General features: G+C 39.3%; 1 protein-coding gene and 2 long non-coding RNA genes across 4 annotated transcripts; 2 read left to right on the top strand and 1 right to left on the bottom strand.

Moving 5' to 3' along the window:
* The first annotated feature begins 1043 nt into the window (after positions 1 to 1043).
* LOC138975797 (INO80 complex subunit B-like) lies at positions 1044 to 23236 on the top strand. Of its 2 annotated transcripts, none has more exons than XM_070348549.1 (10): positions 1044 to 1094; positions 2678 to 2761; positions 3703 to 3859; positions 4343 to 4434; positions 10549 to 10718; positions 11681 to 11729; positions 12516 to 12616; positions 15017 to 15073; positions 18636 to 18745; positions 21894 to 23236. In XM_070348549.1, exons 2-10 carry the CDS (start codon positions 2719 to 2721, stop codon positions 22051 to 22053), a joined length of 939 nt encoding a protein of 312 aa, XP_070204650.1. In that variant the 5' UTR covers positions 1044 to 1094; positions 2678 to 2718; the 3' UTR covers positions 22054 to 23236. The 2 variants fall into 2 exon arrangements, with proteins under 2 accessions (XP_070204650.1, XP_070204651.1); XM_070348550.1 differs by having other exon boundaries at positions 1047 to 1182.
* On the top strand, positions 5381 to 6699 carry LOC138975800 (uncharacterized). Its single transcript, XR_011458756.1, has 2 exons — positions 5381 to 5749; positions 6144 to 6699. It is a non-coding gene; the product is annotated as an uncharacterized lncRNA (long non-coding RNA).
* On the bottom strand, positions 6826 to 8827 carry LOC138975799 (uncharacterized). The gene is made up of 3 exons (XR_011458755.1): positions 8674 to 8827; positions 7391 to 7527; positions 6826 to 7008 (listed from the first exon to the last, which is right to left on the bottom strand). It is a non-coding gene; the product is annotated as an uncharacterized lncRNA (long non-coding RNA).
* Positions 23237 to 23985: the final 749 nt, after the last annotated feature.

A 23985-nucleotide genomic window follows, 5' to 3' on the forward strand; every position in this document is an offset into this window, starting at 1 on the left:
GGCGAGAGGTCCTTCGCCTATCAAGCCCCTGTGACCTGGAATAGATTACCACTGCCTCTCAGACACACAGATTCTCTCACTACATTCAAGACAAATCTCAAAACACACCTCTTTCAGCGCAAGTGATTTCCCTACCAGCATCTCCCCACCCACCCCATCTCGCCCCACCTCACCCCCTACCTAGCGCCTAAAATAACGTGTATATATATTTTCTGCGCTTTGTGTCAGCACTGTTTGTGTGTGTGTAAATAGTACCGTTGACACGTTTTTATATAGAAGCCTACTGTGGTTCTTGTGCTTAGGCTGTGTATTGGACTGTCATTGTATGCCTGCATTATTAGTTGTCAGTAATTATTACATGTGCTGATTGTTCTCTTTGCCTGCGCGCGTAGTATGTTGGTTATGTTTGGTCATAGTATGTTTGTTTATGTTTGGTCGTTATCTTGCCTGTGCGTGTATTGTATGTTTGGTCGCTTTCTTTGCCTGTGCATGTATAGTTTGTTGGTTATGTTTGGTCGGTTTTTTTGTCTGTGCGTGTATAGTATGCTTGGTCGATGTATGTATTGTAAAGCGCTAAGAGTAGACATTTTTCTAGAATAGCGCTATAAAAGTTTGCATTATTATTATTATTATTATTCGGTTTCCATTCAATCACAAAACATGAGAAAAATGTTTACTTACAACCTCAACATGTCAAATGGCGGTGGCTATTGCCTAATTCTTTATTGCATTGTTTAGCTACAGTTCTCCAGGACTTGGGCTATTTTTAGACCGTTGACGTCACTTCGTGACGTTTCGTAAACCAAAGATGGCGTTTGAGACTGTTCTGTTTACATTCGACACTATCAACACCACTTTGCAACACTGAAATAATTTTTTCTGTGTTCGAAAGCTACAGCCAGTCGTTATTATATCCCCTTAGGTACAGTTTTATAACATTATTGGCAGTTAATATTATCCCGTCGATGTTTCGTGTCTGTGTGATTTGTGCTTCTGTTACCGTATTAATTTTTCGTACGAAATGTGGCTTTAAGACAAACAAGGGCAAATAACTCGCACAGGCTGGTCGACTTCTTCGCTGGTATCGCATTCAGGCAGGATTATTATTTTAGTTATTCACACACAAAGGTCTACAAACTAACTCAAATGAGCGGTTATCTCATCCCCAAGCTGGATTTGTAGGTAGGCAACTTCATATCCTCCCACTTTTGTGCAGTAGAAGTCCGTGGAATCTTGTAATTTACACAATTACTTCGGTCAACGTCTCTCTCTCTCTCTCTCTCTCTCTCTCTCTCTCTCTCTCTCTCTCTCTCTCTCTCTCTCTAACGAGCTATCTAGCAAGCTAAGTGCCAATGTGGTAATCTTGAACTTTAGTGTGTTAAATTCATAGCAAGTCCCTTTAATCAACCCAACAAATAATTATTGTGAAATTAATTGACTCATTGAGCTCCAAGATTACCAATAACGTTGAGAAATCATGAAGGATCTATAACTAATCTAATCATAGTTTAATCATTCAAAAATAGAAGATAAATCTCTCTATATATATACAGGGATGTCGTTAGGCGTCGGACATCGGACATACTCATAGACCGATTACAAGGCTCACATGTCCGATTCACATAGCCGCATTGCGGTCAGATGTCCTATCGTTTTCAACTGAGCGCGGTCATGGTCCGATAAGAACTCCATTCCTTCGGACAGCGCGATATTTGATAATATTCTTTTCGTGATAGTGCTGAAGTTGTTGGTCGTTTTTTTAAGTTTGTTTCTCTTTTGTGTGTGTCTTGCACACAATGTTGGTGCATGTACTGATGTGTGTGTTTGCACATGATAATTTTGTGTTTTGCACACAACTTTAATATCCTATTAAAATGTCTGAAAACAGTCAAATGTCCTATTGATGTCGAAGAGCTGTCCTATAGGTATGAATTTGTGGCAACATCCCTGATATATATATCGTCGCTGTCGTGCGCTAACCGTGCAACTGCAGAATCAGTGATTTTACAGGAGCCTAAAAAAACGCGTTGTCGACGGCTGCAACGTCATCCCACATGAACTTGTTTCTTATGCTTTACCTATGTGTAAACATGTGATATAATAAAAAAATGCAAACTATCTAAAAATGTTCGTATTATTTCAGTTACACGCTTCACGACAGAAAATCTGACTGAAGTTACACGGGTAGAGAGAGAGCTAACCGTGTAAGTGGCACATATATGTCAAGAGAGAGAGAGCCTAACCGTGTAAGTGGCACTCCTAACGAACTCTCATGCACATACACGGTTAGCGTGTCCGAGAAAACAGGATTTCCGGTAAATGCGTTTACAACATGTGACAAATTAGAGCATTTCCATTGGTCGCAGACACAAGATATTTATAGAAGACATGTGTGAAGTCTGTGATTAGGGTTTGAGATGAAAAAACATTTTTGTCATATTTTGTCAGTTACACGGTTAGCGCACCACAGCGACGATATGTGAGTGTTCAGCCGTTTACTCTCTCTCTCTCTCTCTCTCTCTCTCTCTCTCTCTCTCTCTCTCTCTCTCTCTCTCTCTCTCTCTCCTTTCTCTCTCTCACACTCTCTCTCACACACTCACATTTCCTCACTTTAGTTCTCAGTGTCATATTTGTCACTGTCAGTGTATGTTTATGCTTTGCTTACGTGCACTTGCAGTTGAAACACATTTGAACGGCTAAGTCAAGTTGTGTGTGACCATGGGAAAGAGGAAAGGGGATAACCAGTTTGCAGACGATGATGGTAAGTAGCTAAGTTTAGAAACAAGCAAATAAGGTGACTAATATAGTAGTGCCAAAAGGTGCATGTGCACAAGATGTGAACAAGAGGAGGTGCCATAAACAGTTGCTAGTAGTAGACAAGACATTTTTGTGTTTTCTGAAATTTGAAAGCATAAAAATGCCCTGTAGAAGAAAAAGATAATTACTTTTATGGTTTTTGAGAAAAAGACATCGTTATTAGAAGCAACGTGTCGGACGTAAGATATTAGCAGATTCCAACTACTTCAAACAATCCGTTTAAAAACGTTTCTCAAAGTACTTTCTTTCCAGTTTTCAGTATTTTTTTGCGTGAACTACATGCATTCTGCTTATTAAACACAGTTCTTCATCATTTTTGGTGTTTCAAGGTAAGACTGTTCATGTGTGAATGTGATAAGTTTTCCGTTTGCATTAAACACGTCTTACCTCCGACACCCTGATTTTTTGTTTTGAATAAAAAAAGTTTGGAATGAAAGCAAGAGCAATTGCACTGGCATGGTACGTTGGTTGTGTAAAACGATGTCTTTTTTGTCCATTTGACCAAATTTTATTGTATTTTGGTCGGTCTTGAGATGCATAATCGATGTAAACAAAGGCAGTATCCAACATATATATTATGTCTGCATTCTGAAGGTCTGTTTTCGTTCATTTTTGTTTTGTTCTTTTGAAACTCCCCAATTTATGTTCAGTTCATAGCCTGGAGCTGTAAGTATAACTTCCATTATAATAATCCCTCCCTTATAATATTAACTTTAACACCTGATTTTTTTAGATTTATGAAAGTCGTAGAACTAGAAGGGTGATTCCACTGTACAAGCTTTTCATGAATTTCTGTTCTTAACGTAAGCCTCCTTTTACCTGGCAACCTGCAATGAGACACTTCTGGTGTCATTTGTACTCATAAAATGTCTTGTTTTCTGACAGTTGCGCCCAAGAAGCACAAAAAGCACAAGAAAAAGCACAAGCACAAACGATCGGAGTATGATGACCATGATGACTCTCCTGTACCAGAGATCACTTCTCCTAAAACGTCATTTAAACTCAAGCTGAAAATTGGCGGAGAAACTGTGAGCACAAAAAAGTAGGTGCTTTTTTTTCTTTTGTTGTTGTTGTTGTAAGCTGGATTTCTGGTTTTAAAATGTCGGTTATTTCTCTCTTTCTTTTTTTCTTCTTCTTTTTCTCTGTCTTTCATTGTTTCCCTTTTCCACTGCCTTTGTTTTCCGCTTTTTCTATCAGTTAAGTGAATCATTCAATCATATCATTGTTGTTTTATACAATTGAAAATGGCCTTTGATTTTGTCTTACGTTATCGTCTGTCTCCATCCCTCTTAGTCAGAAAATGTTCAACACCAATTTGTATTTTAAAATCCTGAAGTTATACATGCATGGATTGGATCTTTTCAGTGTATTTCACTCAGTTTCAGCTAAATTTTTACATTGCCAGGGGTTTTCAGTCATGCCTGTTGTTCTGTTTTAGTACACAGTACATGTACATGTATTTCTATGGACACCAAACCCTAGAATACTGTACCTGATGTTGTGACTTTAGAGATGTTTGTTACAGTGTCACTACCATAGAGCAAGCATCGGTCTCCAGTTTTGACGACGCACAAGATGACCCCATTATCAATGTCACTGATGATGTTTCTTGGGACTGTAAGTACATGTAACAAACACATAGTTCAAACCAACAAACAATCAACCGAAAAAAATGCATTAGAAAAAAAAACCCACTCATGTTTGTTTTCCGTGTAATTATGTTATTGGATGTGTTCAGTCCATGTGTAGAATGGTAAAGGAAAATGAAATTTGTTCAATTGAAAATCTGCCAGCAGAAGAGAGAAGGAAAGGTGTTACACAAATACCATTCACCTGTCTGGTTTTACTCTTTAAAGTTGAGTAGCCTGTGTGTTGTTTTGCAATCTGAAGGTGAAGAATTGCACGTGGTAGATTTGGTTTTGGGATTGCATACCTGGAATTTTGTAGTGATTAATTTGTTTGCTGTTGGTTTTCACAGCCATGTGATTCGCTGTCTCTTGTGATGAAAGAGAAACAGTTAGAGATAGAGATGATAGTGAGTGTGAGTGGACTTCCATGTATGCGTGCATGCACTGACTGACAAGTGTATCTCTGTATAAGGCCTTAAAAAAAATATGTGTGGTTACGGTAACCCGACCTACCCTATTTTTAGGGGCCGACCCTATAACTTTTTATTACATTTGTAAAACAAAAATTAGAAAAATAAAAAAACGAGTGCAGAAATCGCAATGAAAGCGAAAGCACTTGAGTCGCACACTTATTTCCCTGTCAAGTAGGTTTAATTTGTACACATTAGAAAAAAAAGTTAAAAAATAAAAAAAAGTGATTGCCTACCTTCCTACCCTTATTTTTTGGGCTATGTTACCTTAACCACACCTATTTTTTTGTTGTTGGCCTAAGTAAATAAATATGTGTGAGTGGATTCCTGTCTGACCGTCAATGACTCAAAGCATAGACCTATATTAGATAGATAGGAAACTCCTTCACTGCGCCTGCGAGGATGGTCGCCTACCGCAGGAAAAGGTAACTGCGTATGCCACGAACTGTCCGCGGTAGTGTAATACCGTCCCTTGCAGAGCTCTTCTCTGCCGGAGATACAACTTAACCGATTCTGTTCGGCTTCCTGTTTACATTTTAGCGCTTGTTGTGGGATAAAGGATGTCGACAAAAGAGGATTTTCTGAAGTGGGACGACTTGCCACTGGAGTACATTTTTGGAGAATTTACGGAGGATGATGTGAAAGCGGTTCCGAACCTGAAAGTGACGAAATCGCAAGCGAAACGGTTCTTCCGTCTCCTGCAAGTGCAAAACGTCAACGTTCGTCTGCTAAGAATTTCAAGTGTCCCGATTGCACCCACAGTTAATAGTTATGCCTCTATCAGCGGATTCAGAAGACATGTCACCAAGAAGCACAACAAGCCACATTTGAAAGGTAAGACTCCATATATATATCTGCGCGTGTGCGTGTGTGTTTCATAATTATTATCATAATCTAGTCTAACTGAAACACCTACCCTAATAAAATAAAAATGTAAGTTATTATAGTATTACATGGAATACCAACATACCAATCACAGTAAAACCGTGTTATCAGTGGACCTTGAAGCCCAACAGATTAATGCATCTCCTGAAAGCAGTGAAGTAGGAATTTGTGAATGGGGATTTCTGTTATAGTAGACATCTGTTTGGGAACCTGCATACTTACAATACATGTTCATTTTAGTTTTTACATGATAAGCAGTGAACATGAATTGTGCTGTGTATCCTGATGTTGAAATGTACCTGACTGCATTCATTAAGTTGTACGTTATCATTCTCTGTTTCAGCCAAGAGATGGCAATGTGGATGAGATGATGAAACATTTAAGACTTTATAAGCTTCACTCATGCGTCAATAATAAAGATGCAGGGTGCACAGATGTGGACAAGGTACCATGAACTTATGAATGATATTCCTTAGGTTCAGGACTGAAGGTATTCATGTTCAGTCACTTTATGCAGCATGTGCATCTGGTAGACATAGCTTGAATCAGTATTCAGATGGCTAGCATGTTTTGGACATATTTGGCAGTCCATACTGATCTCTTTCCTCAGTACTTTCAGTGTATGGGTACAGGTGAACTGATGTGTGGAGTGCAAGCATTTGTATTTGGGAACTGAACTGGTTATGTTGTCCTGTCAAACTCTGTGAAAAGTCCAGAAGCAGAATAATGGTTTTCTTTTCCATTGTCATGTGCATTTTTTGGTACTGCAAATATTCTGATGCTTGTGTGAATTTTAAACTGTGCTCATATGCATAGTGACGTATACTTCATTCATTGTGACTGCATTCATCTGCCTGCTCTTTGGTTTTTTGTGTGTGAATAAATTGAGTTTCCTGTCATACAGTGTTATCAAGTTTTGGTATGAAGGTGATGATGCGTGCTTTCTTTTCTATCATCTCTCCCTATTTTAGTGTTTTTTTGTTTTGTTGCATACACAATAAATAAGAACAAAGCAAAGAATCAAAAAAATTCTGAGTAATTTTTATTAAACACAACACCTGTCATCAGTTAAACTAAGTTAATTTTTAAAATCTTCGGTTCCTGATGAATCGGGATCAACAGTTAGCTCCGCACACATCGGCCCAGGGTAGTCCTCAATCAGAAAATCACCCCACTCCCAAGGTTCTGCTGGAGCACCCTCGTCAAGCCTGACAAATAAAAAGAAAATATAGTCATTTGATCTAACTTGATATTTCCAACAAGTACATAAGTAGCCTTGGAAATGTGTTCATAGAAAGACTAGTACTGGTCCTTTCAAGGCAAAAACTGAAAAAGGCTCTGCCTTGTGAAAATTTCTTTGGCCCTGTTGTCATTGTGTTATGTTATTATGTATGGCTTTGCTTTTAACTCTGTCTCACAGTTGGGAACAGGAGAAATATGTAGTTAGTCCCTCCTTTTTGCATTTCCCTTCACAAATCATAAATCCAGGCTAGAGTACTTGACATACCTAAATTCGGTCATCCCTTCTACATTCAAAACTGCTGACAATATAGTGTATTATTTTAAATTTAAATTATGAAAAATACTTACTGGATCTGAGTACAAAACTGCAACAACTTGTCTTCCTCAGTCTTCATATTCCTTTCTTCAGCATTCTTTCTGCATGCTGCACCCTGTTTGGATCTCGATCCTTTCCGAGGCATTCCAACACGTTTCCACCGCCCCATCTGGAAGATCATTAAAATAATGACAACATAAACATATTACAAATGCCCCTACATAAATAACCAATTAAATGTGTTTCTGATTCCCTGTTGCAACACTCTTTGCAAACAATGATTATTATTATAAGTATAAAATTAACAGCTCACCACTAACAACATTTAAAAAAAATGTATACGCTTTGACTTTAAGGTAACTGTAAATCTGTTAAATTATCATTATTATATGAAATTAAAGTCAGATAAGCAGCAGTACAGATATGACACATGTACAGATGAATTGTACAGGAAAACCCCTTTCTTTTCATATATGACATGACATATTTTATGATTTATTTGACTCTTTGATTGTCGGTAGAGTCATGCAGCAATAGCTCTTAGACTAGGACTGAAATTCTGTTATCATCTGCAAATATGTCCAAATATCCCAACTTTAATGCAATGATTTAATTAAAGTAAGAAAAAGAAAGGAATAATGGATGCACCTTGCTTTCAAAAACATAATCATTAACACCATTACATTTTTTCTGAAATTTTCTGAATTTTTCTGTTGAAGATATTGATTGCAAAACTTTTGGAAATTAGCAAAAAAAGACGCATTTTCGAGGCTTCCCTGCTGAAAACATTTTAATTCTGAGACTTGAGCAGACTTTTTAGTATAAATCGTGGACTTCATGTTTACAAAGTTCGCCGCCATGCATTACTATCATAAACAAATTACAACACACACAGGGCAGCTTTAAAATCAAATGCTTCTTTTTATGTATTTTTCTTGACACAAAATGCAACTTTTGCACATCGGACTTTGAAACTTTTCGGCCCTGTTGAATAATTTCACGGGACACCGTTTTCAGTTTTACTTTCAACAATAACAACTAGCGTAAATCAGTTAAAATTTCAAAATTAGTTTTATTACTTACAAAGTTAGTGAATGCTTGCCCCTCTGCCGATTTTTAAAAAATCCACAATGAATGATTTCATCATGAAAATGGAACCATCGCGTGTTGCTGCATGAAAACGCCATTTTTTCTCAAAGCCGTGACCGGCGGAGTAACCGACTGCCAACTTCGATGCTAACTTACGTCGGTTTTCATGAGTTGAATGACAAAAAGAAAACAAAAACTTGGACTCCTGATAAATATAAACACTCACCTCGAACAAGAGATGTCGAATTCCAAGTGAAAACGCAGTAAACAGAAATAAACTGGACGGTAAATTCCCATGCGCAAAGTCTGTGACCTCTGGCACTAGTCAGCTGACGCGTCTCGCGCATCGCCGTAGGCACACATTTCGCGTGAGGCGGCGGAGTTTCCTATCCCTCTAAATATAGGTCCCTGCTCAAAGTCAGAGCTGCCGACTGTTACGCTTTCGGCGTAGCATGCTTAAAACAAATTGCTATGCTGTTACTCCAAGCTTAAATTTGCTACGCTCAAACAAATAGTCCCAAAACCCCAAAAAGCAACAATTAACTAACTAACTAAACAAATAATCACAAACATGCAACAGTTGGCTCTTTTTTGTGAGTTCTGGTACTACATTGTAATTTCTGATTACTGTATAGAGCTCAGAATATGGGTCATAAAACATTGTCCACACTGGAAATAGGCACTGCTGACACTCTCTTTTTGGGGCATTAAGTTCCTACCGTAAAAGTCGACCTATAAGACGCACCTGGGTATAAGCCGCACCCCCCGATTTTTAAAAAAAAATCAGAAAAATCCATACACAAGCCGCTCCGGCATACAAGCCGCGCCTAGAAGCAAAGTTCAAGTCAAGAAACATCGAAAGTCAACGAAAAAAAACCACACACACACAAAAACGAACCGGCTAACTTGTCAGTTTTGCACTTTACTTTCAGCATCAGATGTTGAGTGATTCACAGAACTCTGGACTATCAGATTCTCAGCTACCTGCTCTTGTGCGTAGTTTCGAAATGACATCATTTTCTCCTGGAAGTCTGGCGGCAGCTGTTGGCACAAAGTTGTACGTGCACGCAGTGACAGACCTTTGCGCCTCAAAAATCGGCAACACCAAGATTGACCGCCTTTGAAGTCGTCTATCTTCAGACGTGTTGCAATGGTGCGTGCTTTCAGACGAAGCTGAACAGTTGAAACACCGCGACCATCCTCACGTTGTGTGTTGACCCAGTCCTCCATTTCATTTTCTAATTGTGGCCAGCGTGCCTTGCAACCACGGAATGCTTTTGTGGATTTCTTGCATTTCACAAGTTCGCCTCGTTGCTTTCGCCAACGCCTAATCATGCTTTCATTGACGCCGATTTGTTGAGCAGCAGCGCGATTGCCTTTTTCAACAGCCAAGTCTATGGCTGCAAGTTTGTAGGCTGCATCATAGGCCTGCCTCCGTGTTTTCGGCATCGTGGTTGTACGTTGCTTTGTTTTAGGAGATGTGCGTGTTGCTGTTCTCTGTAGTAGCAATGCGAAGTGATCGATCAAAACCGGTGTATGCCAACCCATTACTGTGTGAGTGTAAGTTATTGTCATGCTTCAAACTTCCGGAAAGAAGGTGAGTGAGTGAATTGAGGTAAACACAGCTGATTCAAGGCCATTACACAGCGGCGATCCAACTTCCGGAAACTAGGTCACTGAGCGAAGTCGGATACACGCCACTGATTCAGAAAAAGTCATTCATAAGCCGCACCGCCTTATAAGCCGCAGGGGTCCATTTAGGAAAAAAAAGTCGCGGCTTATAGGTCGACTTTTACGGTACTTTCTAAATTCACTTTTTATAAATGTATATATTCTTGCGCGAAAAAGCATAAATGCGCATGTGCGAATACAATTTAGACAATGCTACACTTCAACACAATTTGCCACGGTGTAAATTCCAAAAAATTCTAAATTGTTACACTTGAGGTTTCACAAGGGTTGGCAGGTACTGTATTATGAGTACATGTTTATCAAATATGAAGAAAGCCATGTTATTAATTGGCATGGAGTACATGCTTATCAAATATGAAGAAAGTCATGTTATTCGCATGCTTGATTTCCATATTTATGTTATCTCCAGCTGCCTCGGTGGCCTTAACGCCTCAGAGCAGCACTGCAGCAGAGACCAAACCCAAAGTTAATACTGATGACGAGGAAGAGAAATGGCTGACCGCTCTGGAGGCAGGGACATTGGATGACATGGGAGAAATCCCTAAGGCGCGTGACCCTCTGCTCCTAACGGCCAGGCAGGTCAGATCATGTTTTTGTCCTCGCGGTCAAACTACAGTGGAACCCCCTTTAAGACCGCCCAATTCAAGACTTCCTCCCTTTTAAGACCCTGTTTTCTAAGACCTTCTGTTCATATCCTCTGTAAAATTACCCCCATTTTTAAGACTCCCTCCTTTTTACATTTAGTCAAGTTTTGGGGGAATCGAGACGAGGGTCATGGTGTGTGTGTGTGTGTCTCTGTCTGTCTGTCTGTCTGTGCGTGTGTGTGTGTAGAGCGATTCAGACCAAACTACTGGACCGATCTTTATGAAATTTGACATGAGAGTTCCTGGGAATGATATCCCCGGACGTTTTTTTCATTTTTTCGATAAATACTTTTGATGACGTCATATCCGGCTTTTTGTAAAAGTTGAGGCGGCACTGTCACACCCTCATTTTTTAATCAAATTGATTGAAATTTTTGTAAAGCAATCTTCGACGAAGGCCGGACTTTGGTATTGCATTTCAGCTTGGTGGCTTAAAAATTAATTAATGACTTTAGTCATTAAAAATCTGAAAATTGTAATTAAAATGTTTTTTTTATAAAACGATCCAAATTTACGTTCATCTTATTCTTCATCATTTTCTGATTCCAAAAACATATAAATATGTTATATTTAGATTAAAAACAAGCTCTGAAAATTAAAAATATAAAAATTATGATCAAAATTAAATTTCCGAAATCGATTTAAAAACAATTTCATCTTATTCCTTGTCGTTTCCTTATTGTTGGGTAGGTTTGTGATAACAGCTGGGCATTGTATGTGTGTGTGTGTGTGTGTGAGCGCACATATCTATTTATTTCTTGGACAATTTTCCCATGAGTAGACTACAGAAATTTCTTTGATCGATTTGTTTTCCTGATGGGTTTTAAAACAAAAAGGTTTTCTTGGCCTGTGAAACCTGTACTGTTGATACGCCTGTTTATTTGTTTTTACTTTCAGAGGGCAATGCTGCATGGGCACCAAGTAGAACTTCAACAGCTACCATCAGGTAAGTGATGCGTGATTTGTTTATATGAAAGAACATTTTGTAAATTTGAAGTTTTAAACTGAACCACATATAATGCCACTCATAAAAGCAGGTGGTAAGGGAACTGGTGAATAAAGCGGAGTCTGTACTATGTCACACGATGTGTATTTTGAATGCATTTTCCTAACAAAAAAGCGTGTTTCTTGTCAATTTAACAGTGTACCCTCGCTGGCTTTCTGTACCTTCAAAACAGGTTGACTGTGAATGTTCCAAAACCAAGCCTCAAAAGCAAGGAAGGAATTTTTGTAATAATTGATAACAAACTAAGTACCAAACACACACAACTGTCTGTCTGAACCATATGATGTGTATGTATGTTCTTTTTTCTTCTCATTCCTTTAGTCCGCACATATCCATGTTTTTCATATTTGAACCTTCAATGTTATACCAAGTAAAGCTTTTGACTTAACAGGTCATATCACTTCTGTAATCTGTCTTGGGTTATACAATACCCTTCCTTGTTTTTCCTTTTCTTCATTCCTTGCCTCGCGTCTGGACAGTGTGTTCATTCAGGTACAATGTATGAACAAGGGAATTTCCCCAAAATTGGAGTATGGCTACCTAAATGGCGGGGTAAAAATGGACATACACGTAAAAACCCACTGGTGCAGAAACACATGTGTACGTGGGAGTTTCAGCCCATGAATGCAGAAGAAGAAGAAGAACAAGGGAGTGTTTCAGGAGAATGTACAGTGGGGATAAATATGTACAAATCTGTTTCAATGTACTGTGCAATATTGGTTGCAGGTTACAAAACAGTGGAACTCACGGAGGAACAGAAGCAGCGCCGATTACAAAGAGCAAAAAAAAGACGACAGCAGGCACATGAAAAAAGGGAAAAGGACAAGGTTTGCATCCATTTTCAGTTCTTGTTTATTGCTGTTAAGTTCTATATTTGTTGGCTGTATTCTCCTTTGTCTTGTTTTTTTTTTACTCAATTCCATCTTTCCTTTCTTTCTTTCTTTCTTTATTTGGTGTTTAACGTCGTTTTCAACCACGAAGGTTATATTGCGACGGGGAAAGGGGGGAGATGGGATAGAGCCACTTGTCAATTGTTTCTTGTTCACAAAAGCACTAATCAAAAATTTGCTCCAGGGGCTTGCAACGTAGTACACAGGCATGAGACCAGCAAATGTTCAAAAAGTAGGAAACTAAGCCGGGGTCCAGGGGCCGCTCAGGCCCCTGGTGGGGTCCAGGGGCAACGCCCCGGTGGGGGGTTCAGGGGGGCTTTGCCCCCCTGACGGAAAATGAATTTTAGAATTATAAAGGCCATTTTGGGGCCTCTCCTGATAGCAAAAAAATAGATCATGCCTTTTTAAAAAGCTATAAAAACCACAAGAATAATATGTTTTAGCATTTTAAACAAAACATTTTGCTTCACATCCACAGGTGCCTGTAATCACATGATAATGACAATGTAGAAAACAAGAGGCGAAGCCTTCAAGGCTCACGTAAGAAATCGACAAACAGTAACACAAACTCAATCACTCCGTCACACATACACACACACAGTAAGCATAGGTGACACTGTGCAAGAAAGCGAGACACTATAGATCTAGATCTGTCTGTCTGCATGTAGCCTGTAACTTACAGGGACACGACTGCCAACTAGTCTCGGCTCGCTCAAAATGACAATGACCGAGACTTTCAGTACTTTGCGTGACGTCTAACTCTCTTACGCCATAATGTGACGTCTTCAAATGTTAAAGTTTCTACCACAGACATACACACGCACACACGCACAGACAGACAAAGTTACGATCGCATAGGCTACACTTATGTGAGCCAAAAAGCAATCAAGATAACTCATCAAAGCTGCTACAATGTCTGAACAGAGTGCACCTCCTCTCCCCCCCACCCCACCCCACACCCCCCCCCCCCCAAAAAAAAAAAGGTTCTGATCTATAAATCGGTTGTTTTGCCTTGAGTTGAGGTGTTAATTTTCCTTATTCAGGCCTACCAGCAACTGCGGGTCATCGGCTCAGCGCAGACAGGATGGAGGGAAAGAGAGAGAGAGAGAGAGAGACGTGCTTCCAAGAGCCCTCTGTGCTTCTTGCTTTCAATGTGACGAACCAACACCTTTTTTCCACCAAGTCCGTATTTCACCACGCAGTGGCCGTTGTCGCACCACGTGCACACGGCCTGACCGGGAATGGATATTTTGGCGATACTGTCGCCAATGAGCTGGCGCCTTTCTTTCTTGTTGATAGTGACAGTCACTTCTTCTGACAGCCAGTTGGCTTTTGTTTTTCACACTTTGGTCGTCGATCGTAAGAGCTTCCACAGCCGACAAAACAATATGGAATCCAGACGCCATGATGCTACATTGTTCACCTTCGGTGTTTGGAGATCGGGAGCCAATCAAAACAACCCACAAACCGCCATCGGTGAATAATTAAGCCTCGGCAATAATCGTCGGAGATCAACAGCCAATCAAACGCGACCCATGATACTGCTATGGGTTCACGCGAGTGCTGGGGTGCGAATGCACTGACTTCAGTCGCAGACAGCTTCAGCTGAACGGTTCATACCACCACCTATGGGTTCACGCGAGTGCTGGGGTGCGAATGCACTGACTTCAGACGCAGACAGCTTCAGCTGAACGGTTCACACCAACTCCCCCCACCCCCCTTTTTTCTCAACGAATTTGCATCTATCTCAAGAATGGTCTGTGAGCTAAGGAAAATATCGGAATTCCGATAAAAATCGGACCAGTCCCATGTCTGACAGTACAATGTATTACCTTACTGGGAGAATGCAAGTTTCCAGTACAAAGGACTTAACATTTCTTACATACTGCTTGACTAAAATCTTTACAAACATTGACTATATTCTATACAAGAAACACTTAACAAGGGTAAAAGGAGAAGCAGAATCTGTTAGTCGCCTCTTACGACATGCTGGGGAGCATCGGGTAAATTCTTCCCCCTAACCCGCGGGGGGTCCATCTTTCCTGTTTTGTTCTCATTTCCATCGTTTTAATACTTGAGCATGTATTCTGAGCATTTCATATGTTCAATTACTTGACAGGTTACCTTTTTTTAATGTACAAATTGCGATCATTGTTGCTTGCCTTGTGCATTCTTAGTTTATGTGTAATTTGGAGAGAAAGGGAGGGGGGTATCTAGTTTTTAAATGATTCATTTATCTTTTTATTGAGTTTGGTTGTTTATATGTTTTCCATCTGTATTACATGTACTATGGGATGGCCAGATTTAGTTTATTGATTGATTAATTCTGTTTTGCAGAAACAAACCATGGATAGACTCTTGAAGAAGCAGGAAACAAAGACCAAGGGATCAAAGGTAAAATGTTTAATAGATTACATAATGAAGTGCTCATGGGAATTGTAGATCCCAGCTTCATTTTTGTTTTTATGATAAAATTTAAAACCACATTGTAACAAGAGGCGAAGCCTTCAAGGCTCACGTAAGAAATCGACAAACAGTAACACAAACTCAATCACTCCGTCACACATACACACACACACAGTAAGCATAGCGGTGACACGTGCAAGAGTGCGAGACACTAGATCGTCTGTCTGTAGCCTACTTACGGGGACACGACTGCCAGATGGACAGATCGACACAGCGCTTTCGACAGCGCTTCCTCGCGCAGACACTGGAAACACGCTGTGCAGATTAACCTGTAGGAAATCTCCTTTGGTTTTTTCCTTATCTATTTTTCTGGAGCTACAAAACCGAACAATGTGAAATCGTCTTCTCCGAATCGGCGAACTGCAGCTCGGTGATAACTGTATCTATACCACAATCCTTCACGCGATCTGACCTAACCTTGACCCCTGACCTGGTCTACATACCACACACGACACAAACCAGTCAGCTGTTTTTACCCCCCCAAAACCCCCCACCACCCGTTTTCTTTGGATACACACTTTAACTACATACCTGCCGACGAAATGTTGATCATTGCTTCAATACTTTGAAGCTGTTGCTTGAATAATAACCAGGTAAAATTAGTATTTCGGTGTTCAGTCAAATGTTAAAGTTTCTACCACAGACATACATACATACGCACGCACGCACGCACGCACGCATGCACAGACAGACAAAGGTTAGCATCGCATAGGCTACACTTACGTGAGCCAAAAATTGGACATGGTTTGGGACATCACATCATCAAGGTATTTCATCATTTTTCATATGAAGACAGGGTAAGGGGTGTGAGAGAACATAAGCTTTGTTTTGTTATCAAATAACCAAAGGGAAATAATCGCTCTTTTATGCATACGACATGTGTAATGGAGTAAGCGAGAGTTGTACGGAACCTTTCTCCTGGCACCTGAGAGAATAACAAGCATTGAAATGAACAAGAGACTTTCATTTCGTTTTAGATTCTTTGTTTTGTTGTTAAATTATGCATTCATGATTCGATCTTCACTAGCTCAAGCAAATTTCTGTGAAAAAGGTGAAACTGTGTTGCAGTGTTACTAGAGGTACACAACCTTGAGAATATTTACAGGCATTGCCTGGAAGAACATATTGACATGCAGGGGTGTCGTTTGGGTCGGCCCTTCGGCCAATCGTCGATTTTTTTTTTACTTTGGCCGAAACTTTCATGTTCCTATCGGCCAAATGTCCGAAGAGTATTTGCCTAAATCGGCCAAAGTTTGTCCAGTTTTTTATATTGGTCAGGCTTTGATTGCTAAAACTGCTGCCGATGTACTTAGTCAACTGACTGACGTTTATTTCCTTCGCAAATACCAAAAACGAAACATCAATGTTTTGAACGGAAGCCAGTGCCAAAAAAATAGATGCCAGAGTGGTTTCCCAACAAGGGAAACCACACTCTCAGCGTTTGCGTTTGCCGGTTCGCGATAGTTTATCAATCAGTCAGTGCTTTCGATTTGGATTTGAACATCATGTCGCAACCAAAAAAGAAAAAAACTAAATTGGCCAAGGTTTGCTACCCTTCGCCAAGGTAAGTGATTCCGGACAAAATGACAGGAACGCCGCGAATGTGGACAGTGTCAGTGTGAGTGGTAGTAGTGTTGTCGAGTCGATCAAAGCAGATGACATAGCAGACGACAGTCACCGCGAATCGAAATCTGCTGAGCCAGAGAATGAAAAGCGTCCTCCAAATCGTGGTTTCCAAACAAAATGGCTCACCCTACACGATTTTTGAGTCACTTGAGAAAATGTGACTCTATGTAATCGGTCAGTGTTAGTCTGTCCGGCCGGCCGGCCGTCCGGCCGGCCGTCCGTAGACACCACCTTAACGTTGGACTTTTCTCGGAAACTATCAAAGCGATCGGGCTCATATTTTGTTTAGTCGTGACCTCCAATGACCTCTACACTTTAACGATGGTTTCGTTGACCTTTGACCTCTTTCAAGGTCACAGGTCAGCGTCAAAGGAAAAATTAGACATTTTATATCTTTGACAAACTTTTCTCGGAAACTATCAAAGCGATCGGGCTCATATTTTGTTTAGTCGTGACCTCCAATGACCTCTACACTTTAACGATGGTTTCGTTGACCTTTGACCTTTTTCAAGGTCACAGGTCAGCGTCAAAGGAAAAATTAGACATTTTATATCTTTGACAAAGTTCATCGGATGTGATTGAAACTTTGTAGGATTATTCTTTACATCAAAGTATTTACATCTGTAGCCTTTTACGAACGTTATCAGAAAAACAAGGGAGATAACTAGCCTTTTCTGTTCGGCAACACACAACTTAACGTTGGGCTTTTCTCGGAAACTATAAAAGTGACCGGGCTCAAATTTTATGTGAACGTGACTCATTGTGTTGTGAATAGCAATTTCTTCCTGTCCATCTGATGCCTCATATAATATTCAGAACTGCGAAAGTGACTCGATCGAGCGTTTGCTCTTCTTGTTTATTGGTGTTTTACCAGTCATGTTTCCCAAGGCTTGTCAAGATTAGCACAAGATTGGAAGAAATTTACTTTCAAGAAATTAAAGTTAAAGGTTTGAAAAAGTTTCAGAGAACTGGTGTCTGATGTAGTTAAATCAGCAAAGCTGATTGTTTCAGTTGCAGTATGCAACATATAATCCAGGGGCGGATTAGGGGGGTTGTTACCCCTCAAAAAAAATCCAAAAAAATCTGTCTGAATATATATATATTTTTTTCTGTCTGTAAAGCCGGGGGAAGAGTTAATTGTTTAATTGTCACAGTATGCGACATGTATTCCTTCTAACCATACTATATGATGTCGGGAGCAGATATCAGCATAGACCTATATTAGACCAGTGAAGATAAATTGCCATTATTTACATTTAAATACCAACGTTAAAAGAAATAATGAGTGGCTGCTGACACCAGTTGATCGTGTTTAAAATCAAGGATAAGCCACAAATTGTTTATAAAATAGCCAAAATTCTTCTGCTTCAGGGGGGCTTTACCCCCCAACGGGACCCTGGACCCCATGTTGTACCCCCCCCTCTGGCTTAACTGTTCCGCCCCTGTAATCTGTGTTCCTAAGATAATGATTGTATGTATTGGTGTTCCCCTCTTAAGTCTTGTGCTTCAATGTTGCGGTGACTTTGTATGAGCCAAAATAATGGCCGAAAATTTTCCAAGATGTCCTAAAGCTTTCTGACAGTTTCGGCCAAATGTCCCAACATGAAAATGTCTAGCAACGCCCCTGACATGTCAACAGTGTCAAATACCTTACCCCCACACTTGTCCATTAGCACCTATGGTATCATTTTAGTTGTCGCTCCTTTGGTTACAAGGCAATGCAAATCACATTTATTTTAAATAATCAACAATTTATGTTGGTTTTTGTATTAAAAATAAAAAGACTTGTTATTTATAAGGTACAAACGGGTTGAAAAGATTGAAAGACAGCAGTAAGAAAGTTATTGAATTTGATTTATTGCAGTTAAAAAAGAGGAGCAATGTGCCACGGGTGAGATACATGAGCACAGCCCATGGTGTATCCCTGTCTTTTCCACATGGCAATCTGTTCCCTATCACTCCCCAAGTTGCAGGGTAAGTATTACAGTAGAACCTCCCTTTTAAGACTCCCTCCTTTTTAGGACCTCTTCCCTTTTACCACTTTGTTATTTCAGATTTCCTGTTCATAACTTCTGCATATTTACCCCCATTTTAAGACTCCCTCCTTTTTAAGACCTGATTTTCTCAAAAATTTTGGAGGTCTTAAAAGGGGGGTTCCTCTGTATCTTAAGACCTTCCCAAGATATTTAGAAAATCAGAAATTTCAAATATAGATAGACTGCTAATGTTCCAAAATCAATAATCAACAAGTCGCGTAAGGCGAAATTACAACATTTAGTCAAGCTGTCAAACTCACAGAATGAAACTGAACGCACTGCTTTTTTCACCAAGACCACATAATACTCGCAAAGGCAGTGAAATCGACAAGCCATGCAGAATAGTGCGGTAGTGGTCGCGCTGAGCAGGATAACACGCTTTTCTGTATGTCTATTCTTTTTAGCTTACTGAGTTTGTTTTTAATCCAAACATATCATATCTATATGTTTTTGGAATCAGGGACCGACAAGGAATAAGATGAAATTGTTTTTAAATCGATTTAGGAAAATTAATTTCAATCATGATTTTTGAGTCACTTGAGAAAAAGTGACTCTATGTAATCGGTCAGTGTTAGTCTGTCCGGCCAGCCGGCCGGCCGGCCGGCCGGCCGTCCGTAGACACCACCTTAACGTTGGACTTTTCTCGGAAACTATCAAAGCGATCGGGCTCATATTTTGTTTAGTCGTGACCTCCAATGACCTCTACACTTTAACGATGGTTTCGTTGACCTTTGACCTTTTTCAAGGTCACAGGTCAGCGTCAAAGGAAAAATTAGACATTTTATATCTTTTCTCGGAAACTATCAAAGCGATCGGGCTCATATTTTGTTTAGTCGTGACCTCCAATGACCTCTACACTTTAACGATGGTTTCGTTGACCTTTGACCTTTTTCAAGGTCACAGGTCAGCGTCAAAGGAAAAATTAGACATTTTATATCTTTGACAAAGTTCATCGGATGTGATTGAAACTTTGTAGGATTATTCTTTACATCAAAGTATTTACATCTGTAGCCTTTTACGAACGTTATCAGAAAAACAAGGGAGATAACTAGCCTTTTCTGTTCGGCAACACACAACTTAACGTTGGGCTTTTCTCGGAAACTATAAAAGTGACCGGGCTCAAATTTTATGTGAACGTGACTCATTGTGTTGTGAATAGCAATTTCTTCCTGTCCATCTGATGCCTCATATAATATTCAGAACTGCGAAAGTGACTCGATCGAGCGTTTGCTCTTCTTGTTATATTTTTAATTTTCAGAGCTTGTTTGTAATCCAAATATAACATATGTATATGTTTTTGGAATCAGAAAATGACGAAGAATAAGATGAAATTATTTTTGGATCGTTTAATAAAAAAATAATTTTAATTACAAGTTTCCGATTTTTAATGACCAAACTCATTCATTGGTTTTTAAGCCACCAAGCTGAAATGCAATACCAAAGTCCGGCCTTTGTCGAAGATTGCTTTGCCAAAATTTCAATCAATTTGATTGAAAAATTAGGGTGTGACAGTGCCGCCTCAACTTTTACAAAAAGCCGGATATGACGTCATCAAAGGTATTTATAGAAAAAATGAAAAAAACGTCCGGGGATATCATTCCCAGGAACTCTCATGTAAAATTTCATAAAGATCGGTCCAGTAGTTTAGTCTGAATCGCTCTACACACACACACGCACAGACAGACAGACAGACAGACACACACACACACACACACACACACACACACACACACACACACACACCACGACCCTCGTCTCGATTTTTATTTATTTATTTATTAAGGAGATTTCTATAGCGCATAACTAAAAGCACTATGCACTTTACAATATACGATTCCCCCTCTATATGTTAAAACATTTAGTCAAAACTTGACTAAATGTAAAAAACAAGAATGTTAGGGTATTGGAACGTTTTGATTTTAACAAAGCAAGACGAGACAAGATGTTCACATGAAAGGCGTTCACGCAGTAGTCTTATTTTGTTAAAATTAAAACGTTCCAATACTTGACCATTCTTTTTTTTTTATTAAAAGAAAATCAGATCTTAAACGGGTAAGAGTCTTAAAACAAAAGTAAATATAAGGAGGTTGTGATCGAACAGACATTTGGAAAAAAACGGTCTTGAATGGGAGAGGGGCCTCAAAAAGGGACATTCCACTGTATTTCATTTGATTTTAAGGTGTGTGAATGATCTCAGGAAGAGCAATGTTGTAACAGATTTTTTGTCCTTTGAATAATGCTTAACCTTCACCGGGCTTCCTGGGTAGTTGAAGACGCCGAGTCTCAGAGTCTATAAATGTATCTTAGAAACTGGAGTTTTTGATTGAGACTTCATGTAATCTTCAAGCGCCATAGAACCTTCCTGTCAACCTCTTTTCAAAGGATAATCTGTGTAATGAATGATGAAATGATTTGAACTACACAGTTCGGATGTTGTGGGTCGACCCATATGAAACTAAAGAAGGAAGTTCACAGTGTTTATCCTTATTTGGATGGCGTGGGTTGTGTATGACCCATACTCTGCAAAGAGGCGACAGAAAGTTAAGAAAGTTTATCCCTATTCGGATGGCGTGGGACGTATACAACCCATACTTTTTACATCAAATCCTTCTTTGGAAAGTATGGGTCGTACACAAACCACATCATGTGGACTGTGTAATCCAAAGCGTGATCCTGTGAAGGTTGGAAAATTCAGCAGTGGAAGGTGTAGCATGTGCACACTGAATCAAAACCTCATATTTTATCAACAGTTCTTTTTGCTTTCTCATAAAGTCATCTAAAAAACATCAACACACAAAGCAATGTTACTGCTATGCATGACAGGACAAATGCTATCAGTAACAAATCAAATGTACTTATCTGACTGTCACATCCTAGCTGACAGCAGAAATTGAGAAAAATCTGCTCAAAAGCAGCAGCATCAGTTTGTGTCTTACCAGTGTTTGTTTCATGTGCCCTTGACCAAGCTGGTAAAAAAGTTCGATCAGTTTCCATATGAAAATCTGAATTTATGGGTTTCGCAAAGGGACTTCCATCCCGTTTTAAAAATGAAAGAATTTGTCTCATACATCATTTCATTTTCACAGGCCCCCCAAACCAGTGGTGATGTGTGGAGTGAAAGGCTGCAACAACCCCAAGAAATACGCTTGCTCCAAGACCCAAGTTCCGCTTTGCAGTCTGCAATGCTACAAGAAAAATCAGGCTCTGTCAAAGAATTCTGGAACTTTACCTGTGGTGACAACATGAGTATATATTATAAGATTTGATTTCAATCATGCCGCGTTCCTGTTCGAAAGACATTCAGGTTAATAGGATTCTGCCTTGCTTAATGACTCGCCATTGGTGCAAGTATAAATATTAGTTGTTGTTTTGGTAGGTATGCTTTGTTTTAATGGGTGTTTTTTGTTGACAAACTCATGTCAAAAAAAGAACTTACAACCCCTTGCAGAGTAGCATTCACAAAGTTGAAACAAATTTGTTACAAATCAGTTACACAATTTATTCTATTTTTCACTGCTCTTTTGTATTTTGTCAAATTGGCAACTTTAGAGTCTAATTGTTGAATAAAGGGAAACACATAATGATGGATACATAATGTCAAGGCCTGTTCATTTGTCATCAACAAACAGAAAATGAAACCACTTCTGATATGATGCTATTCACACAATTGCTTTATGAACTGTTGTAGCAGACGGGTGTTTGTTAAGGCGGTCCTTGACTGAGCCTGAGGTCGACTTTGCGAAGACTTCGCAAAATCTATTTACCAAAAACTCAGTGCGAAAGCTCCATGCGGCCACCTTCGGGAAGCATACTTCGCGTAGTCGACTTCGCCCAATTAAGTGTTTCTTGTATGAAATAAAGTCAATTTTTGTAAAGATTTTAGTCAAGCAGTATGTAAGAAATGTTAAGTCCTTTGTACTGGAAACTTGCATTCTCCCAGTAAGGTCATATATTGTACTACGTTGCAAGCCCCTGGAGCAAATTTTTGATTACCCGGTAGTGCTTTTGTGAACAAGAAACAATTGACAAGTGGCTCTATCCCATCTCCCCCCCTTTCCCCGTCACGATATAACCTTCGTGGTTGAAAACGACGTCAAACATCAAATAAAGAAAGAAAGAACCAATTGACAGGCTTTAGCGCAAGAAACAAAACATGGCATGTATTTGGATAAGCTACAGTATTGTTTTTTGCTACATGTAGCTGCCAGTGTGTTCATTGACATAAAGAACACGGAAAGAGAGAGTGTGTGTCTGTGTATGTGTGAGAGAGAGAGAAAGAAAAAGAGAGAGAGATGTTCAGAAAATCTGTCGACTGAAAAGCCACTGCTTCATTATGTTTTATCTTGTTTGTCTAATGGTTGCGGATGAAAGAGAGAAAGTTTAAAGACTATCAATAAAACAACTGTGCAGATTGCTTGCTTCAAGTATCTTTCAAGCGTTTTTGACTTGAGATTTTGTGTGTGTGCGTGTGTGTGTGTGTGTGTGTGTGAGAGAGGGAATGGTAGAGAAATATTTCAGAGAGTGGTAGAAATAGAATCTGTTTGCATGAGTTTATTGTCATTCTTTTTAACAGTTCCTTTTTTTAAATTTTTTATAAGGATCCCTTTGAATCCAGTTTTTACAATTGAAAAAAAAAAATCAACAAACAACAAAAAACATACAGAAGGTAGCATAACAAACAGAAAAAATAAATTAAAAAATACAATGAAAAGCGGTCTGGTGATACATCATTATTATAGTTTGATGAAATTATTGTGTGCATGATGATTTATTTATTTATTTCTAAAGCATTTTTTCTTATTGTCGTATAATTAGGTCTAGTACGATATTTTCGAATGTATCAGAGAACATATAAGCAATCCATCATTTATTCATTTTGTTACTTTTTTAGCGCAATATTTTCCTTACAAGATAAAAATAAGTTTATAATGAGCGAGTTTTAGCGTCAACTAAGGTGACTCGAGTCGAACCGGAGGTCGCAAAAACTCGGTCCGGTACGACTGGAGTGACGTCACCGGTTAACCAACTTTCAACCTTGCTTCCTGCGTAGGGTCTCTCCAGTTCCAAGATGGCTGCCAAGGCGAGGTGAGAAACTTCTGCAAATATTTTTTGACAAAGTTACGGATTGTGAGAAGACATTTGTTGTAAATCACTTAGCCTTTCAAAAATTAAGGATAC

Source organism: Littorina saxatilis, linkage group LG9 (assembly GCF_037325665.1).
Source record: "Littorina saxatilis isolate snail1 linkage group LG9, US_GU_Lsax_2.0, whole genome shotgun sequence".
NCBI classification, from domain to species: Eukaryota; Metazoa; Mollusca; class Gastropoda; order Littorinimorpha; family Littorinidae; genus Littorina; species Littorina saxatilis.